The sequence below is a fragment of the Babesia bigemina genome (genome assembly GCF_000981445.1).
Source record: "Babesia bigemina genome assembly Bbig001, chromosome : II".
NCBI lineage: Eukaryota > Apicomplexa > Aconoidasida > Piroplasmida > Babesiidae > Babesia > Babesia bigemina.
This window is the reverse complement of record NC_027217.1, coordinates 1,196,836-1,215,343: the sequence shown is the minus strand read 5'-3', so window position 1 is coordinate 1,215,343 and position 18,508 is coordinate 1,196,836. Positions and strand designations below refer to the sequence as shown.

General features: G+C 55.4%; 4 protein-coding genes across 4 annotated transcripts; 1 reads left to right on the top strand and 3 right to left on the bottom strand.

Annotated features, from left to right (window-relative positions):
• Positions 1–26: 26 nt before the first annotated feature.
• On the bottom strand, positions 27–1,590 carry BBBOND_0205310 (pentatricopeptide repeat domain containing protein, putative; the record flags this gene model as incomplete). The annotated part of the gene is made up of 4 exons (XM_012912105.1): positions 27–381; positions 417–766; positions 810–1,530; positions 1,580–1,590. 4 exons carry the CDS (start codon positions 1,588–1,590, stop codon positions 27–29), a joined length of 1,437 nt encoding a protein of 478 aa, XP_012767559.1.
• Positions 1,591–1,673: 83 nt separating this feature from the next.
• Positions 1,674–2,377, bottom strand: BBBOND_0205300 (hypothetical protein; the record flags this gene model as incomplete). Its single annotated transcript, XM_012912104.1, has 3 exons — positions 1,674–1,820; positions 1,945–2,168; positions 2,260–2,377. 3 exons carry the CDS (start codon positions 2,375–2,377, stop codon positions 1,674–1,676), a joined length of 489 nt encoding a protein of 162 aa, XP_012767558.1.
• Positions 2,378–3,374: 997 nt separating this feature from the next.
• Positions 3,375–4,454, top strand: BBBOND_0205290 (hypothetical protein; the record flags this gene model as incomplete). Its single annotated transcript, XM_012912103.1, has 1 exon — positions 3,375–4,454. One exon carries the CDS (start codon positions 3,375–3,377, stop codon positions 4,452–4,454), a length of 1,080 nt encoding a protein of 359 aa, XP_012767557.1.
• Positions 4,455–17,062: 12,608 nt separating this feature from the next.
• BBBOND_0205280 (membrane protein, putative) lies at positions 17,063–18,489 on the bottom strand (the record flags this gene model as incomplete). The annotated part of the gene is made up of 4 exons (XM_012912102.1): positions 17,063–17,257; positions 17,293–17,441; positions 17,733–18,126; positions 18,235–18,489. The coding sequence occupies 4 exons, from the start codon at positions 18,487–18,489 to the stop codon at positions 17,063–17,065; spliced, it is 993 nt and encodes a 330-aa protein (XP_012767556.1).
• Between the last annotated feature and the right edge of the window lie 19 nt (positions 18,490–18,508).

Below are 18,508 nucleotides of genomic sequence, written 5' to 3'. Positions count from 1 at the left end.
CGCACAAACGTATTTGCGTTTGGCGGTCAATTGGCATAATACAGTCTGTTCTCATCCAGGAATGTTTGCATCATCTGGTGGTCTTTTTGTTTCTTATCGTATGACAGTGATTTCTGCAGACAGAAAAGCCTATTTATCATAATGTGGATCTGAGGGATATTTCTTCCCTTGATGTGCAACGTGGCCGCTAATTCGGGCAAAGGGTGCGTTTTTGATTCGTACATATGCTCCAATATGTATAAAGTTCTTTTCGCTGAATTCGACAGCATTGCCATATCAAGGGCAACATTCAAAAACTCCCTACCGGGTTTTATGTTATCTCGTACAGTTTGCCACACTGCGAAAAATCGACAGGGGTCCCTCAATTTTTCACCGAATATCCTGAATGGTTCGGAAAAAGGTGGAATGGGACTTACCTCAGAAGTATTGTGTGCGATTGGTGGTCAGGTTCTACACCTAACCGATGAAAGTAATTATAAGCGGCCACCGCATAGTCGTAGTACCCTGCGTTTTCATACACTTCCATAATAGTGTTCATGACTTTTGTTGTCACAACTTTCTTGAGGGTTAGGAGAGAGCGAACTAAACAGCAGGCCTTTCGGACGCCCTCTGTTTTACGGAAATACGAAGCGGTGGATTCAAAAGAGTCATTGAGCATCACGTTAATCGCAGCAGCTAATATATTCTCATCGATGTTAATTCCTTGATCACTAGCGTCCCTTAAAACATCCATCGCCTTCCTGGTATTGCCAATATTTTTACACGCCTATAAAACACGCATTGCCCCTAATATATAATCTGGTACTTACCCTCAGAAGATGTATAAGTGTGTCATGCCTAATTGGAGTGTCATTACACCTCATTCTATCGTAGAATTCGAGACATCTTTGCGCATAGCACTTTTCTCGTGAGCAGCAATGTATCAAGGCTTCGTAAGTATGACTTGTCGGAGAAATATTCAACTGCAACATTTCATCGTATAACGAGACGGCCCTATGTGTGTCACCGGAATGCGCAGAAGCTTTAATCATGGTAGTGAAGAGATGGACATCTGGTTGTATAAGTCGCCACGTTCGAATGTAACCGTAGAGTCTCCATGCATTGTCAAGAAGGCCTTTTCCGACTAAACCATCTATAAGTGTTGTATAAACGGTCAAATCAGCTCTTATTCCAGCTCTCTCCATTTTACGGTAAAAGGTAAATGCGCTAGAAACATCCCCGGTCAATACGTGAGCCTTTATAAGAAAGGTATATGTTGTCAAATCAGGTGACATACCATCGGCGATTAAACACAAGCAAATGTATCGCGCAGTGTCCGCCGTATACACATTTTGAAAAGCGATTAAGATGTTGTTGTAATTCTCTTTCGTGATGGCGAACCCATTTGATCTTAGCTCGGATAATAACGACAATACACCTTTCAAATCTCCTCGTGATGCATGGTCTTTTATGATGCAGTTTACATCGTGTGATGTAACCAAACCTTTTTTCAATTTCCATGAGTGGGTTATGTCATGAAGTTGCGAAACGCTAGTGGATAAACAACCCTGAAATCCTGAGACTATTAATGGACCTTTACAAATGCAGCATACCTCTGTGCGTGTCCGTTGTATTACCAACCGTCAACTTTTGTTCGAGTGTAGAAATATGTTTCTGTAGACATTTCAACGGTTTCAAACTTTTTCCTGCTTAACAAATCCAATGTCGTTAGAAACGAATACCTCTATATGGCCAAGGTTTGATGGCTGTACTAATGTGTGTCGTTTTGTTGGCTTCAAAGGACATTGTAGACGAGTAGTTTTTAAAATGCCGCTTGTTGTCTAAAAACGTAGTAGAATCATTTCGCCGAATTCCTTCACCCTGGCACGCACAATGTTAATTATTATTACAGTATGCATCAAACAATTGGTTGACATGTAACTGTATTAGGTGACGGTGACTTACCAATCGATTTGCAAAGAAAGTTATTATGGCGTAGTTAGAGGTAGGATGTCCATTCAACTTCCTGTGGAAACCAGCTCTGAATCGCCAAGTCACATTAGATGATTTTATGTGGTCATGTAAGTCGCCCATATCTTTGCCATTGGCGGCATAATAGGTGCTTCTGGATATAGGGTGGGAAGACGAAAACTCACGCGACGACTCTAAACACGGCTCCCCAGGCGATCCTATATATTTGTATAAAACGCTTATATGTGTATGAAAGCATATCAATTATAGATGTTGGGTTAAGTTTAGATCGCAGAACATTACACTTACCCTTAGTGGTAGATTCAGCCTCCACATCTGTCTCGTTTACGGCGAAGAAAGAAAATGATTTTGCCATAGGATGCATGGGTGATCTCATATGTTGTGTGAAACAACTTATATATCTCATGTTTGTCAAAAGGTCAATTTACATGGCCACACAGTAAGGTTTTTTAGAGGCGTTACCCGGATGCTGGCATTGCGAGCAATTGCAGTATCATTCTAAATCACTTTAACTGATCAATTCAGTATAGGTCGATTTTTTTTCTACGCATATGCAACATTTTTTGTCTGTTGGAGTCATCGGAAGTCGTCATCTAAGGCAATGGTATGCCTATACCGGCATAGGCATCGCACGACATTATACGGGGTGACTCGTTTCCTTAGTCTTCCACGTGCACAACTTGTGATTAATCATTTATATACTACTCAAATAACCGTGTGTGTGTCATGTGCGCTAGACGTGAACACGTTGTATAACTACGGAGGTCTATTAATGATTCAAAACGCATCTGCGATAAATAAAAGAAGAAGACGTGTATTTTGTATAAAATGGGGGTTATTAGTTAGTTTATTATTAATATTTGGCGTGAGTTATACAATCATCGATTGTAGACGCGTCGATCTATGTAAGAATTTTCTTAAGGAACACGATCTAAGCTCTTAAGTAACTTCCAGTGTGAATTGGTTCCGTTTTAGTGATTGTTCGTGCTTTTAATGCAATGAACGTTGTGTTCTATTTTTAAGACATTCACGGGTTATCAATCTATTTCACACCCTTTTGCGAACACTAAGTCGGAAGGTTTTCACGCATTCCCTCGATTCTGACATGTACATCTCAGCACCTATAGTATACCGTTTGTTTGATGTATATTCTTCTGCTGAATAGAAGGTATTACGAACACATGATTGGTGGTTTGCAGCCATCGAATATAGGATTCTATGCAGCAAGTTTTCCAGCTAATCAACTGGTAACAGATCTATCTGCTTAGGTACGTAGTGAAACTTTTGCTCATTTGTATTGTTGTAATGTGGCGCCGGTCGGGTTGATGCAACGTTTAGCATCTCACGTCAATGTTTTCAAACATGGTGCACAAAGCGGTTATTCTTGAACATAAACCTATAGTATGATGCACTGCTTAGTGGTTAGTATAAAAGACGGTGTCATATACGGAGACTCTGACCTCATTAACCGCCCTATTTCTTCATTTTTTAGAAATCGGATATCATCGAAGTATACGAGACAGCGCATAGACGCGAGAATGCATAACACAAGAAATCATGAGGAATCTACATACACAGTACGGACCAAAAAATGTGTTTCAAAGAATGACAATTCTCGCTGTTATGAAAAGAAAGAGACGATTACCAATCCCCCCGTTATTTATTTCCCAGATCTGGGTGTCACCAACAATCAACTCAAAGGTGATGATGACAATATTATACTGAAATCTATATCAGGTGGTATTGTTGAATATGCGGATGCCGATTCATCAGATGTGGGTATTGAACCTCTATACACAGTCGTGGATAATGTAATACGTCCAGTTGTGAATGCGAGCTCCCCCGATGATAAAAAGTCTGTTCTAATTGATAACTTATATAAACATGATTCCGTGTCGGTCGACTATGTAAGTAATCGAAAATCGTGTAGAGAAAGATCTTATGACAGCGGCATAAAGGTAGAGATGAGGAAAGAATTCTCCTTTGGATATTTAAATAGCCGCGATAATGAAATGGCCGGATTATTAAATGAAGAGCCTGTTAGGCACCTTGTTGAACATATAGGAGGCCCATTAAATGGCGAAAATCGCGTTAGAGGTTATTCGATAGAAGCGGGAGGACCGAGAATTAAAAGATCGGTGAGAGTTCACTTGCAATCGAATGAGGGTCATGAGGAAATATTAACGTCCAAGACAGATACCCGATGTGCGAAAATGCCGGATTATAGACGAGACGGAAGTACGAAGTTTTATGATGATAAAATCCCAAATGTTGTTCAACAGGGAGCAGCAAATGTCACACATATTGGTAAATTTGAAGTACCACCGTATGCATTTGCACTAGAAAAGTTGAAGTCGCGATTCGCAACGAGTAAAGATCAAAACAACGAGAGCGAGACGAATGATACAGAAAAAGCTGACTTAACTAAATTAACTCTGAAATGGTTAAAGAGATTGATCTTTAATTGGTGTAGGAGGCTGTAACAATGCACTCAATAACATCAATCTAAGTAAGTACTCTGCATTAGTTTACCTAAAAATGACTTCTGTAGTCAAGTAACAATCTCTGTGTTTACACTTTATATTGCGCCATCTGGCGACGTGGCATGAGTTGATGCTAGCGTCTGCCGGGGTGGAGTTGCAGGCGGTTGGTCTCGGGTGCCGATTCCACGGCGTACTGTTTCTGAATGCCGTTTTTGTCATTTGTGCTACCACCCAGCTTGGGTGAGAGCAGCACTCATGGTCTCGCGATGACTTCCGTCCCTGTCCACCATCTCACACATTAGACAAGGTATCAATTGGCAACGTGTCGACTAGCGGATCTCTCATACCGTAGATTACCTCAACGAATCATCATACCGTAACAACTACTAAGCAATACACTGGGGACGTCGTGGAAGTTCACGCCGAGACCACGGACCCCTGCCTACAAGGCTGCGGTGTCACATACGCATCCACTGAGCTTTTCAAGCCTGAGACGACCAGTGTCTGCGACGCCTACGGCAGAGAAATTGGTTGCAAGATAGGCCTCCATGCTGCGGGCAATGCGGCCTTCTAGTGCCCGGCTCCTTACGTGCTGGACCCGCCCAACTGCTTCGACCAGGTCTCCGTGAACGGCAAAGTGAAGAACGTAAGCTATGTCAGCAAGTCGTTTGTAGCATCTCGGAGTAATCACTTTGTTATACTGCGGTTCGACAGTGAACTCATTGGACCGGGGGAGACCCTGCGCCAGACACCGCCGTTGGAGTGCCACTGTGCCACCATAAAGGGCACAGTCCTCTCCACCATCTAAATCGAGAACTACGACTCACAGTATTGATTAGCTCATATACGATGACACTTCGGTGAATGATGCGAATAAATTGGTTTCGCTTGTTGATGAGGACCTGCCTTTTGGTACCAGTGGAAGTGTACCTTGGGCTGGTGGTAATAATTGCGGTAGCCAAGTCAACAACGCATCGTACTGTTATCATATGTGTCTGCAACTAACACGGTTGTCAATGGGGCCGTGTAATATCCTGAGTTGGAGCCACACGACAGCATCCCCTGTTGCTCATCGCACCTGCCGGATCGAGGGAGGTATGCCACATCACCCAATACCGCTGCTCACATTTAGAAACCTTGGCGATGCGCCTGACACGCGACTAAGAGCACCAAATTAAATCTGCCAGTGGAATGCAGGTACTCCACCAAAGTGGATGGGCCGCCACGCCGACAGCGGCCGCCGCGGGACAATCAATAAAAAAGCGAGCGGGATACATTCCTTCCACGCCCTGTGTATTCGCCGCGCAATCCACTATATGCTCTGCACGGACACGTCTAAGCATACTCACAACGGCGAAGCGCCTCAACAGGCGTCACCGGGCTCATCCACGGCCTGCAACCTGATGGGCTGGGTGAGGAAGTGCGACAGGATGCCTCAGTAGGACGTTCGCCATGTGGCATCTGCAGGCGTTGTAAACGGGGTCAATGCAACATGAAGAAGCGCTTTATGCAACCATTAGCTCAACCATGGGTTGGATCCCATTAGAGTTGGGATGTGAAGAGCTGCCTCAGGTTAAGCAGTTCCGTGTTATCGTAACGCTTTTGCATGATATTTGACACGTAGAAGTGACTTCGCGTGCAGTTGTGCTCAATGTGTTGAAACTGCCGATGTAGCCATTCGCCAGGTAGAAGAGCCAATGCGCCTGGCAGGTGAGATGAATACCAGAGATGTGGCAGACCGTTTCGAGATGAGTGTGATCGGCACCCATATGGTACTCCGTCATTGATACAGCGCACCAGTGAGTGGGTAACAGTTGCACCTTCGAAGCTTTAGCGACAAGAGGCCGCGATTGGCGCGGCAGTTGACATGCCTTTGCGTTATGCCCTGAACCGGAGATGCCCACGAGTGAATAAACGTCACACAACCATGTGTGATGATCCGCATATCTCCACATAATTACGACCATCTGGATTCGCTCACGCGGTCTGGCGATGTCTCGTCCAGTGACTCCACCCGGCGCCACAGACCCTCACCAGGCGTGCCGGCGGCAGTGGATGCCCGGGTAGCAGCTGGACGAGTGCCAGCAAGTGTTATTTCAGCAAGTGTGGTGCCAGGCAGCTCCGATGGCAGTATCGTCGTCTCATGACGCCTGGTGCCACCGCCAGTGCCCGCGACCCGCCTGCCTCAGAGCCCGTCCGCAGCGGTGTAGGCGTGGCGGCGGTGGCGGCAGGGTGACGGGTGTTGCGAGCCAGGCCATCACAGCCACGTCGAAGTGCGCACCATACTACGTCTTATAGCTATTAAGTGCCGGCAGCGCAATGAGTTGTGGTATCTGCCAGACCCCGTATCCGCTGACACGGCGGCTGCGCGGCGCCGGGGGTCGTGGAGCGAGGCAGCCAGACAAGGCCTACAACACGCAGCACTGCGCCAAACCTGGTCCAATATGTCATCTGCCAGCACTGCTTCACTGCCGTGCCCTAGCTGCCATCCCTCCGGTGCCTCGACTGCCAAGCCCCCAGTCCGAGCACCCCGCCCGCAGGCCTCACGCACCGGAGTCCGGCACAACGGGCGGATGTGGGCTGGGGTAGGGAGGCAACACAGGCACGTAACCACACCAATGTGGCACCAGCGCGACACTGGCGGGGTCTGGCGATGTCTCGCCCAGCGACTCCACCCGGCGCCACAGACCCTCCCCAGGCGTGCCGGCGGCGGTGGATGCCCGGGTAGCAGCTGGTCGAGTGCCAGCGAGTGTTATTTCAACGAGTGTGGTGCCAAACAGCTCCGATGACAGGTATCGTCGTCTCATGACGCCTGGTGCCACCGCCAGTGCCCGCGACCCGCCTGCCTCAGAGGCCGTTTGCCCAGCGGTGTAGGCGTAACGACGGTGGCGGCAGGGTGACGGGTGTTGGGAGCCAGGCCATCAGAGCCACATAGAGTGCGTACCATACTACGTCTTATAGCTATTAAGTGCCGGCAGTGCATTGAGTTGTGGTATCTGCTAGACCCCGTATCCGCTGACACGGCGGCTGCGCGGCGCCGGGGGCGTGGAGCGAGGCAGACAGACTCAACCTACAACACGCAGCACTGCGCCAAACCTGGTCCAATCTGTCATCTGCCAGCAGTGCTTCACTGCCGTGCCCTAGCTGCCATCCCTCCGGTGCCTCGACTGCCACGCCCCCAGTCCGGGCACCCCGCCCGCAGGCCTCACGCACCGGAGCCCGGCACAACGGGCGGATGTGGGCTGGGGCAGGGAGGCAACACAGGCACGTAACCACACCAATGTGGCACCAGCGCGACACTGGCGCCGTCTGGCGTGCCGTACAGCCGCAGCTGCAGTTGGCCGTGGCGGCTCCGCAGGCGTGCCGGCAGCGCCGCTCCCGGACTGCCCGGATGCGTGTCGGTGGATGGTACATATAGAGCAGCTATACCGCGACACCAGGTCACATCGTGTGCTGCGCTGCGCCTGCCGCGGTCTGGCGATGTCACACCCAGCGACTCCACCCAGCGACTCCACCCGGCGCCACAGACCCTCCCCAGGCGTGTTGGCGGCAGTGGATGCCCGGGTAGCAGCTGGACGAGTGCCAGCAAGTGTTATTTCAGCAAGTGTGGTGCCAGGCAGCTCCGATGACAGTATCGTCTCATGACGCCTGGTGCCACCGCCAGTGCCCACGACCCGCCTGCCTCAGAGCCCGTCCGCAGCGGTGTAGGCGTGGCGGCGGTGGCGGCAGGGTGACGGGTGTTGGGAGCCAGCCCATCACAGCCACATCAAAGTGCGTACGATACTACGTCTTATAGCTATTAGGTGCCGGTAGCGCATTGAGTTGTGGTATCTGCTACGCCCCGTATCCGCTGACACGGCGGCTGCGCGGCGCCGGGGGTCGTGGAGCGAGGCAGACAGACACGGCCTACAACACGCAGCACTGCGCCAAACCTGGTCCAATATGTCATCCGCCAGCACTGCTTCACTGCCGTGCCCTAGCTGCCATCCGTCTGGTGCCTCGACTGCCAAGCCCCCAGTCCGGGCACCCCGCCCGCAGGCGTCACGCACCGGAGCCCGGCACAACGGGCGGATGTGGGCTAGGATAGGGAGGCAACACAGGCACGTAACCACACCAATGTGGCACCAGCGCGACACTGGCGGCGTCTGGCGTGCCGTACAGCCGCAGCTGCAGTTGGCCGTGGCGGTTCCGCAGGCGTGCCGGCAGCGCCGCTCCCGGACTGCCCGGATGCGTGTCGGTGGATGGGACATATAGAGCAGCTATACCGTGACACCAGGTCACATCATGTGCTGCGCTGCGCCTGCCGCGGTCTGGCGATGTCACACCCAGCGACTCCACCCGGCGCCACAGACCCTCCCCAGGCGTGCCGGCGGCAGTGGATGCCCGGGTAGCAGCTGGACGAGTGCCAGCAAGTGTTATTTCAGCAAGTGTGGTGCCAGGCAGCTCCGATGACAGTATCGTCTCATGACGCCTGGTGCCACCGCCAGTGCCCGCGACCCGCCTGCCTCAGAGCCCGTCCGCAGCGGTGTAGGCGTGGCGGCGGTGGCGGCAGGGTGACGGGTGTTGCGAGCCAGGCCATCACAGCCACATAGAAGTGCGTACGATACTACGTCCGTGCCTGCCTGGTACCGGTAACGCAATGAGTTGTGGTATCTGCTAGACCCCGGTGCTGCTGACACGGCGGCTGCGCGGCGCCGGGGGTCGTGGAGCGAGGCAGTTAGACAAGGCCTACAACACGCAGCACTGCGCCAAACCTGGTCCAATCTGTCATCTGCCAGCACTGCTTCACTGCCGTGCCCTAGCTGCCATCCCTCCGGTGCCTCGACTGCCACGCCCCCAGCCCGGGCACCCCGCCCGCAGGCCTCACGCACCGGAGTCCGGCACAACGGGCGGATGTGGGCTGGGGTAGGGAGGCAACACAGGCACGTAACCACACCAATGTGGCACCAGCGCGACACTGGCGGGGTCTGGCGATGTCTCGCCCAGCGACTCCACCCGGCGCCACAGACCCTCCCCAGGCGTGCCGGCGGCGGTGGATGCCCGGGTAGCAGCTGGTCGAGTGCCAGCGAGTGTTATTTCAACGAGTGTGGTGCCAAACAGCTCCGATGACAGGTATCGTCGTCTCATGACGCCTGGTGCCACCGCCAGTGCCCGCGACCCGCCTGCCTCAGAGGCCGTTTGCCCAGCGGTGTAGGCGTAACGACGGTGGCGGCAGGGTGACGGGTGTTGGGAGCCAGGCCATCACGGCCACATAGAAGTGCGTACCATACTACATCAGTGCCTGCCTGGTGCCGGCAGCGCAATGAGTTGTGGTATCTGCTACTCTCCGTATCCGCTGACACGGCGGCTGCGCGGCGCCGGGGGTCGTGGAGCGAGGCAGTTAGACAAGGCCTACAACACGCAGCACTGCGCCAAACCTGGTCCAATCTGTCATCTGCCAGCACTGCTTCACTGCCGTGCCCTAGCTGCCATCCCTCCGGTGCCTCGACTGCCACGCCCCCAGTCCGGGCACCCCGCCCGCAGGCCTCACGCACCGGAGCCCGGCACAACGGGCGGATGTGGGCTGGGGCAGGGAGGCAACACAGGCACGTAACCACACCAATGTGGCACCAGCGCGACACTGGCGCCGTCTGGCGTGCCGTACAGCCGCAGCTGCAGTTGGCCGTGGCGGCTCCGCAGGCGTGCCGGCAGCGCCGCTCCCGGACTGCCCGGATGCGTGTCGGTGGATGGTACATATAGAGCAGCTATACCGCGACACCAGGTCACATCGTGTGCTGCGCTGCGCCTGCCGCGGTCTGGCGATGTCACACCCAGCGACTCCACCCAGCGACTCCACCCGGCGCCACAGACCCTCCCCAGGCGTGTTGGCGGCAGTGGATGCCCGGGTAGCAGCTGGACGAGTGCCAGCAAGTGTTATTTCAGCAAGTGTGGTGCCAGGCAGCTCCGATGACAGTATCGTCTCATGACGCCTGGTGCCACCGCCAGTGCCCACGACCCGCCTGCCTCAGAGCCCGTCCGCAGCGGTGTAGGCGTGGCGGCGGTGGCGGCAGGGTGACGGGTGTTGGGAGCCAGGCCATCACAGCCACATCAAAGTGCGTACGATACTACGTCTTATAGCTATTAGGTGCCGGTAGCGCATTGAGTTGTGGTATCTGCTACGCCCCGTATCCGCTGACACGGCGGCTGCGCGGCGCCGGGGGTCGTGGAGCGAGGCAGACAGACACGGCCTACAACACGCAGCACTGCGCCAAACCTGGTCCAATATGTCATCCGCCAGCACTGCTTCACTGCCGTGCCCTAGCTGCCATCCGTCTGGTGCCTCGACTGCCAAGCCCCCAGTCCGGGCACCCCGCCCGCAGGCGTCACGCACCGGAGCCCGGCACAACGGGCGGATGTGGGCTAGGATAGGGAGGCAACACAGGCACGTAACCACGCCAATGTGGCACCAGCGCGACACTGGCGGCGTCTGGCGTGCCGTACAGCCGCAGCTGCAGTTGGCCGTGGCGGTTCCGCAGGCGTGCCGGCGGCAGTGGATGCCCGGGTAGCAGCTGGACGAGTGCCAGCAAGTGTTATTTCAGCAAGTGTGGTGCCAGGCAGCCTCGGTCACACGTATCGTCGTCTCATGACGCCTGGTGCCACCGCCAGTGCCCGCGACCCGCCTGCCTCAGAGGCCGTTTGCCCAGCGGTGTAGGCGTAACGACGGTGGCGGCAGGGTGACGGGTGTTGGGAGCCAGGCCATCACGGCCACATCAAAGTGCGTACGATACTACGTCTTATAGCTATTAGGTGCCGGTAGCGCATTGAGTTGTGGTATCTGCTACGCCCCGTATCCGCTGACACGGCGGCTGCGCGGCGCCGGGGGTCGTGGAGCGAGGCAGACAGACACGGCCTACAACACGCAGCACTGCGCCAAACCTGGTCCAATATGTCATCCGCCAGCACTGCTTCACTGCCGTGCCCTAGCTGCCATCCGTCTGGTGCCTCGACTGCCAAGCCCCCAGTCCGGGCACCCCGCCCGCAGGCGTCACGCACCGGAGCCCGGCACAACGGGCGGATGTGGGCTAGGATAGGGAGGCAACACAGGCACGTAACCACGCCAATGTGGCACCAACGCGACACTGCCGCGGTCTGGCGATGTCACACCCAGTGACTCCACCCGGCGCCACAGACCCTCACCAGGCGTGCCGGCGGCGGTGGATCCACAGGTAGCAGCTGGTCGAGTGCCAGCAAGTGTTATTTCAGCAAGTGTGGTGCCAGGCAGCTCCGATGACAGTATCGTCTCATGACGCCTGGTGCCACCGCCAGTGCCCGCGACCCGCCTGCCTCAGAGCCCGTCCGCAGCGGTGTAGGCGTGGCGGCGGTGGCGGCAGGGTGACGGGTGTTGCGAGCCAGGCCATCACAGCCACATAGAAGTGCGTACGATACTACGTCCGTGCCTGCCTGGTGCCGGTAACGCAATGAGTTGTGGTATCTGCTAGACCCCGTATCCGCTGACACGGCAGCTGCGCGGCGCCGGCGGGCGTGGAGCGAGGCAGCCAGACACAACCTACAACACGCAGCACTGCGCCAAACCTGGTCCAATATGTCATCTGCCAGCACTGCTTCACTGCCGTGCCCTAGCTGCCATCCCTCCGGTGCCTCGACTGCCAAGCCCCCAGTCCGAGCACCCCGCCCGCAGGCCTCACGCACCGGAGTCCGGCACAACGGGCGGATGTGGGCTGGGGTAGGGAGGCAACACAGGCACGTAACCACACCAATGTGGCACCAGCGCGACACTGGCGGCGTCTGGCGTGCCGTACAGCCGCAGCTGCAGTTGGCCGTGGCGGTTCCGCAGGCGTGCCGGCGGCAGTGGATGCCCGGGTAGCAGCTGGACGAGTGCCAGCAAGTGTTATTTCAGCAAGTGTGGTGCCAGGCAGCCTCGGTCACACGTATCGTCGTCTCATGACGCCTGGTGCCACCGCCAGTGCCCGCGACCCGCCTGCCTCAGAGCCCGTCCGCAGCGGTGTAGGCGTGGCGGCGGTGGCGGCAGGGTGACGGGTGTTGGGAGCCAGGCCATCACAGTCACATAGAAGTGCGTACCATACTACGTCCTATAGCTATTAAGTGCCGGCAGTGCATTGAGTTGTGGTATCTGCTAGACCCCGTATCCGCTGACACGGTAGCTGCGCGGCGCCGGCGGGCGTGGAGCGAGGCAGACAGACAAGGCCTACAACACGCAGCACTGCGCCAAACCTGGTCCAATATGTCATCTGCCAGCACTGCTTCACTATAGCGCCCTAACTGCCATCCCTCCGGTACCTCGACTGCCAAGCCCCCAGTCCGGGCACCCCGCCCGCAGACCTCACGCACCGGAGTCCGGCACAACGGGCGGATGTGGGCTGGGGTAGGGAGGCAACACAGGCACGTAACCACACCAATGTGGCACCAGCGCGACACTGGCGGCGTCTGGCGTGCCGTACAGCCGCAGCTGCAGTTGGCCGTGGCGGCTCCGCAGGCGTGCCGGCAGCGCCGCTCCCGGACTGCCCGGATGCGTGTCGGTGGATGGGACATATAGAGCAGCTATACCGTGACACCAGGTCACATCATGTGCTGCGCTGCGCCTGCCGCGGTCTGGCGATGTCACACCCAGCGACTCCACCCGGCGCCACAGACCCTCCCCAGGCGTGCCGGCGGCAGTGGATGCCCGGGTAGCAGCTGGACGAGTGCCAGCAAGTGTTATTTCAGCAAGTGTGGTGCCAGGCAGCTCCGATGACAGTATCGTCTCATGACGCCTGGTGCCACCGCCAGTGCCCGCGACCCGCCTGCCTCAGAGCCCGTCCGCAGCGGTGTAGGCGTGGCGGCGGTGGCGGCAGGGTGACGGGTGTTGCGAGCCAGGCCATCACAGCCACATAGAAGTGCGTACGATACTACGTCCGTGCCTGCCTGGTACCGGTAACGCAATGAGTTGTGGTATCTGCTAGACCCCGTATCCGCTGACACGGTAGCTGCGCGGCGCCGGCGGGCGTGGAGCGAGGCAGACAGACAAGGCCTACAACACGCAGCACTGCGCCAAACCTGGTCCAATATGTCATCTGCCAGCACTGCTTCACTATAGCGCCCTAACTGCCATCCCTCCGGTACCTCGACTGCCAAGCCCCCAGTCCGGGCACCCCGCCCGCAGACCTCACGCACCGGAGCCCGGCACAACGGGCGGATGTGGGCTAGGATAGGGAGGCAACACAGGCACGTAACCACACCAATGTGGCACCAGCGCGACACTGGCGCGGTCTGGCGTGCCGTACAGCCGCAGCTGCAGTTGGCCGTGGCGGCTCCGCAGGCGTGCCGGCAGCGCCGCTCCCGGACTGCCCGGATGCGTGTCGGTGGATGGTACATATAGAGCAGCTATACCGCGACACCAGGTCACATCGTGTGCTGCGCTGCGCCTGCCGCGGTCTGGCGATGTCACACCCAGCGACTCCACCCAGCGACTCCACCCGGCGCCACAGACCCTCACCAGGCGTGCCGGCGGCGGTGGATCCACAGGTAGCAGCTGGACGAGTGCCAGCAAGTGTTATTTCAGCAAGTGTGGTGCCAGGCAGCTCCGATGACAGTATCGTCTCATGACGCCTGGTGCCACCGCCAGTGCCCACGACCCGCCTGCCTCAGAGGCCGTCCGCCCAGCGGTGTAGGCGTGGCGACGGTGGCGGCAGGGTGACGGGTGTTGGGAGCCAGGCCATCACGGCCACATAGAAGTGCGTACCATACTACATCAGTGCCTGCCTGGTACCGGTAACGCAATGAGTTGTGGTATCTGCTAGACCCCGTATCCGCTGACACGGTAGCTGCGCGGCGCCGGCGGGCGTGGAGCGAGGCAGACAGACAAGGCCTACAACACGCAGCACTGCGCCAAACCTGGTCCAATATGTCATCTGCCAGCACTGCTTCACTATAGCGCCCTAACTGCCATCCCTCCGGTACCTCGACTGCCAAGCCCCCAGTCCGGGCACCCCGCCCGCAGACCTCACGCACCGGAGCCCGGCACAACGGGCGGATGTGGGCTAGGATAGGGAGGCAACACAGGCACGTAACCACACCAATGTGGCACCAGCGCGACACTGGCGCGGTCTGGCGTGCCGTACAGCCGCAGCTGCAGTTGGCCGTGGCGGCTCCGCAGGCGTGCCGGCAGCGCCGCTCCCGGAGTGCCCGGATGCGTGTCGGTGGATGGTACATATAGAGCAGCTATACCGCGACACCAGGTCACATCGTGTGCTGCGCTGCGCCTGCCGCGGTCTGGCGATGTCACACCCAGCGACTCCACCCGGCGCCACAGACCCTCCCCAGGCGTGCCGGCGGCAGTGGATGCCCGGGTAGCAGCTGGACGAGTGCCAGCAAGTGTTATTTCAGCAAGTGTGGTGCCAGGCAGCCTCGGTCATTGCTATCGTCGTCTCATGACGCCTGGTGCCACCGCCAGTGCCCGCGACCCGCCTGCCTCAGAGCCCGTCCGCAGCGGTGTAGGCGTGGCGGCGGTGGCGGCAGGGTGACGGGTGTTGCGAGCCAGGCCATCACAGCCACATAGAAGTGCGTACCATACTACGTCCGTGCCTGCCTGGTGCCGGTAGCGCAATGAGTTGTGGTATCTGCTAGACCCCGTATCCGCTGACACGGCGGCTGCGCGGCGCCGGGGGCGTGGAGCGAGGCAGACAGACAAGGCCTACAACACGCAGCACTGCGCCAAACCTGGTCCAATATGTCATCTGCGAGCACTGCTTCACTGCCGTGCCCTAGCTGCCATCCCTCCGGTGCCTCGACTGCCAAGCCCCCAGTCCGGGCACCCCGCCCGCAGGCGTCACGCACCGGAGCCCGGCACAACGGGCGGATGTGGGCTAGGATAGGGAGGCAACACAGGCACATAACCACACCAATGTGGCACCAGCGCGACACTGGCGCGGTCTGGCGTGCCGTACAGCCGCAGCTGCAGTTGGCCGTGGCGGCTCCGCAGGCGTGCCGGCAGCGCCGCTCCCGGACTGCCCGGATGCGTGTCGGTGGATGGTACATATAGAGCAGCTATACCGTGACACCAGGTCACATCATGTGCTGCGCAGCGCCTGCCGCGGTCTGGCGATGTCTCACCCAGCGACTCCACCCGGCGCCACAGACCCTCCCCAGGCGTGCCGGCGGCGGTGGATCCACAGGTAGCAGCTGGTCGAGTGCCAGCAAGTGTTATTTCAGCAAGTGTGGTGCCAGGCAGCCTCGGTCATTGCTATCGTCGTCTCATGACGCCTGGTGCCACCGCCAGTGCCCGCGACCCGCCTGCCTCAGAGCCCGTCCGCAGCGGTGTCGGCGTGGCGGCCCATCCACTTTGGTGGAGTACCTGCATTCCACTGGCAGATTTAATTTGGTGCTCTTAGTCGCGTGTTAGGCGCATCGCCAAGGTTTCTAAATGTGAGCAGCGGTATTGGGTGATGTGGCATACCTCCCTCGATCCGGCAGGTGCGATGAGCAACAGGGGATGCTGTCGTGTGGCTCCAACTCAGGTTATTAAACGGCCCCATTGACAACCGTGTTAGTTGCAGACACATATGATAACAGTACGATGCGTTGTTGACTTGGCTACCGCAATTATTACCACCAGCCCAAGGTACACTTCCACTGGTACCAAAAGGCAGGTCCTCATCAACAAGCGAAACCAATTTATTCGCATCATTCACCGAAGCGTCATCGTATATGAGCTAATCAATACTGTGAGTCGTAGTTCTCGATTTAGATGGTGGAGAGGACTGTGCCCTTTATGGTGGCACAGTGGCACTCCAACGGCGGTGTCTGGCGCAGGGTCTCCCCCGGTCCAATGAGTTCACTGTCGAACCGCAGTATAACAAAGTGATTACTCCGAGATGCTACAAACGACTTGCTGACATAGCTTACGTTCTTCACTTTGCCGTTCACGGAGACCTGGTCGAAGCAGTTGGGCGGGTCCAGCACGTAAGGAGTCGGGCACTAGAAGACCGCATTGCCCGCAGCATGGAGGCCTATCTTGCAACCAATTTCTCTGCCGTAGGCGTCGCAGACACTGGTCGTCTCAGGCTTGAAAAGCTCAGTGGATGCGTATGTGACACCGCAGCCTTGTAGGCAGGGGTCCGTGGTCTCGGCGTGAACTTCCACGACGTGCCCAGTGTATTGCTTAGTAGTTGTTACGGTATGATGATTCGTTGATGTAGTCTACGGTATGAGAGATCCGCTAGTCGACACGTTGCCAATTGATACCTTGTCTAATGTGTGAGATGGTGGACAGGGACGGAAGTCATCGCGAGACCATGAGTGCTGCTCTCACCCAAGCTGGGTGGTAGCACAAATGACAAAAACGGCATTCAGAAACAGTACGCCGTGGAATCGGCACCCGAGACCAACCGCCTGCAACTCCACCCCGGCAGACGCTAGCATCAACTCATGCCACATGAACCGCAGAAGAAAACTTAAAAGAAAGATTTATTAACCAGACAAATTCTATTAGAATAGCTTTTACATAAGGAATTCGGCCATATGCGCACCGCATTTTCGCAGCACAGGAATTGTTTGACATGCGTGTTTGCCTACGAATAACGGGAAGCCGACAATTAATAGATGGCAATGCATTAATTTCGTTGTTTCAGATCTCTGATCTTACTAAGTAGCGAAATTTCCTCTTGCGACGGTTCAATGGGTAGCGATACGTGTATTTTAATAACATGCTCGATACCCTCATAATTTCCAACTAGCACCTCATCGCAGTGCTGTGTTCCTTGGGGCACATTTACATGCTTGGTGCCACAAAATGTCTTGACGTCTATCTGCGTATTATGTGCACATCGTAAACCCAACTTACCGTTACTCCTAGTACACCGTCTGCATAATCCGAAGCAGCCGTCGTACACACTTTCTGACCTTCAAAATATTCGTTTTCGTTATCGGCAGAAATGATCTTGGCAATCATGAATAAAATTAGACATACACTAGTCGCAACGTAGAAGTCACCTGGGCGCGAATAATTGCCACCAAAGTGCCCACAACCTATCACCCTAAGCATTGAAATCGGTTTTGTTCCATGTGGGATAGGCACCTTAACGACACATTTATGGTGAATGCGACCCATGTTGTTACACTTTAGGCAATTTTTGATTCGTTCAAACCCACATCCACTGCAAGTTACACAGCTTCTAGAGGTTGAAATATAACCGAAGGGAGTACGCTAACCTTTAGAAATCATGCCAGTGCCCCGACAGTTTCCACAAGCTGCCACATACTTGCTCGGACCTCAATTCTCACAGCTGAAATTTTGGCAATTGCCAAATTTATTAAGACTGACTTCTACAGTGCCTCCAAAAATTAAATCCATCAGACCTACACCAACTTCAGTAACAATATCAAGATCTTCCGAAACGGAATAATCCCTAACAAAGGATTTGCCATTACTTCCAAAAATGTTCCTCGGGCGCCCACTCAAAACTGTCATTTTGTTTTCGGGAGAGTAGCTGGAAGCAGAGGTAGTGTCACAGTTGCTATCGTTTTCCATCACATAGTCTTCATCAGCGTGACAATCAAGCCACGAGCCGGTCATCACATTAGCACAATTCGGTGATTCCCTATTGTACGCGGAACTCTTTAAGTTTGCATCATACATTGCACGCAATGTAGGATCAGACAGGACTTTATAGGCCTTCTTTATAGTTCGCTTAATGCGAGGGTCCACACAACGCAAGGATCTAAAAGATTCCATGAGTTCTTAGTATTTCTGCCGTATTTCGCAGTCATTGCAGCCCTCCGTTACGGACACAACCTTGTAGTAATTTACTCCGGAACAAGATTTATCCCTATGCTCACGTAACGTGAACCCTTCGGAACATCGCTCACCTATCTCCAATTCATCACTTATCGCTTTGGGAGAATATAACACACTCGTCAACATTTGATCACGGCTTACAAACACGCGTTTTTTGGAAGCAATGGAGCCATCTGTAAAATGTCCTAGATCTGATGTCCCTATCCTTTTAGACGCACAGATGAAACCTGCAACATTATGCATTTTACTATATAAACTCTTT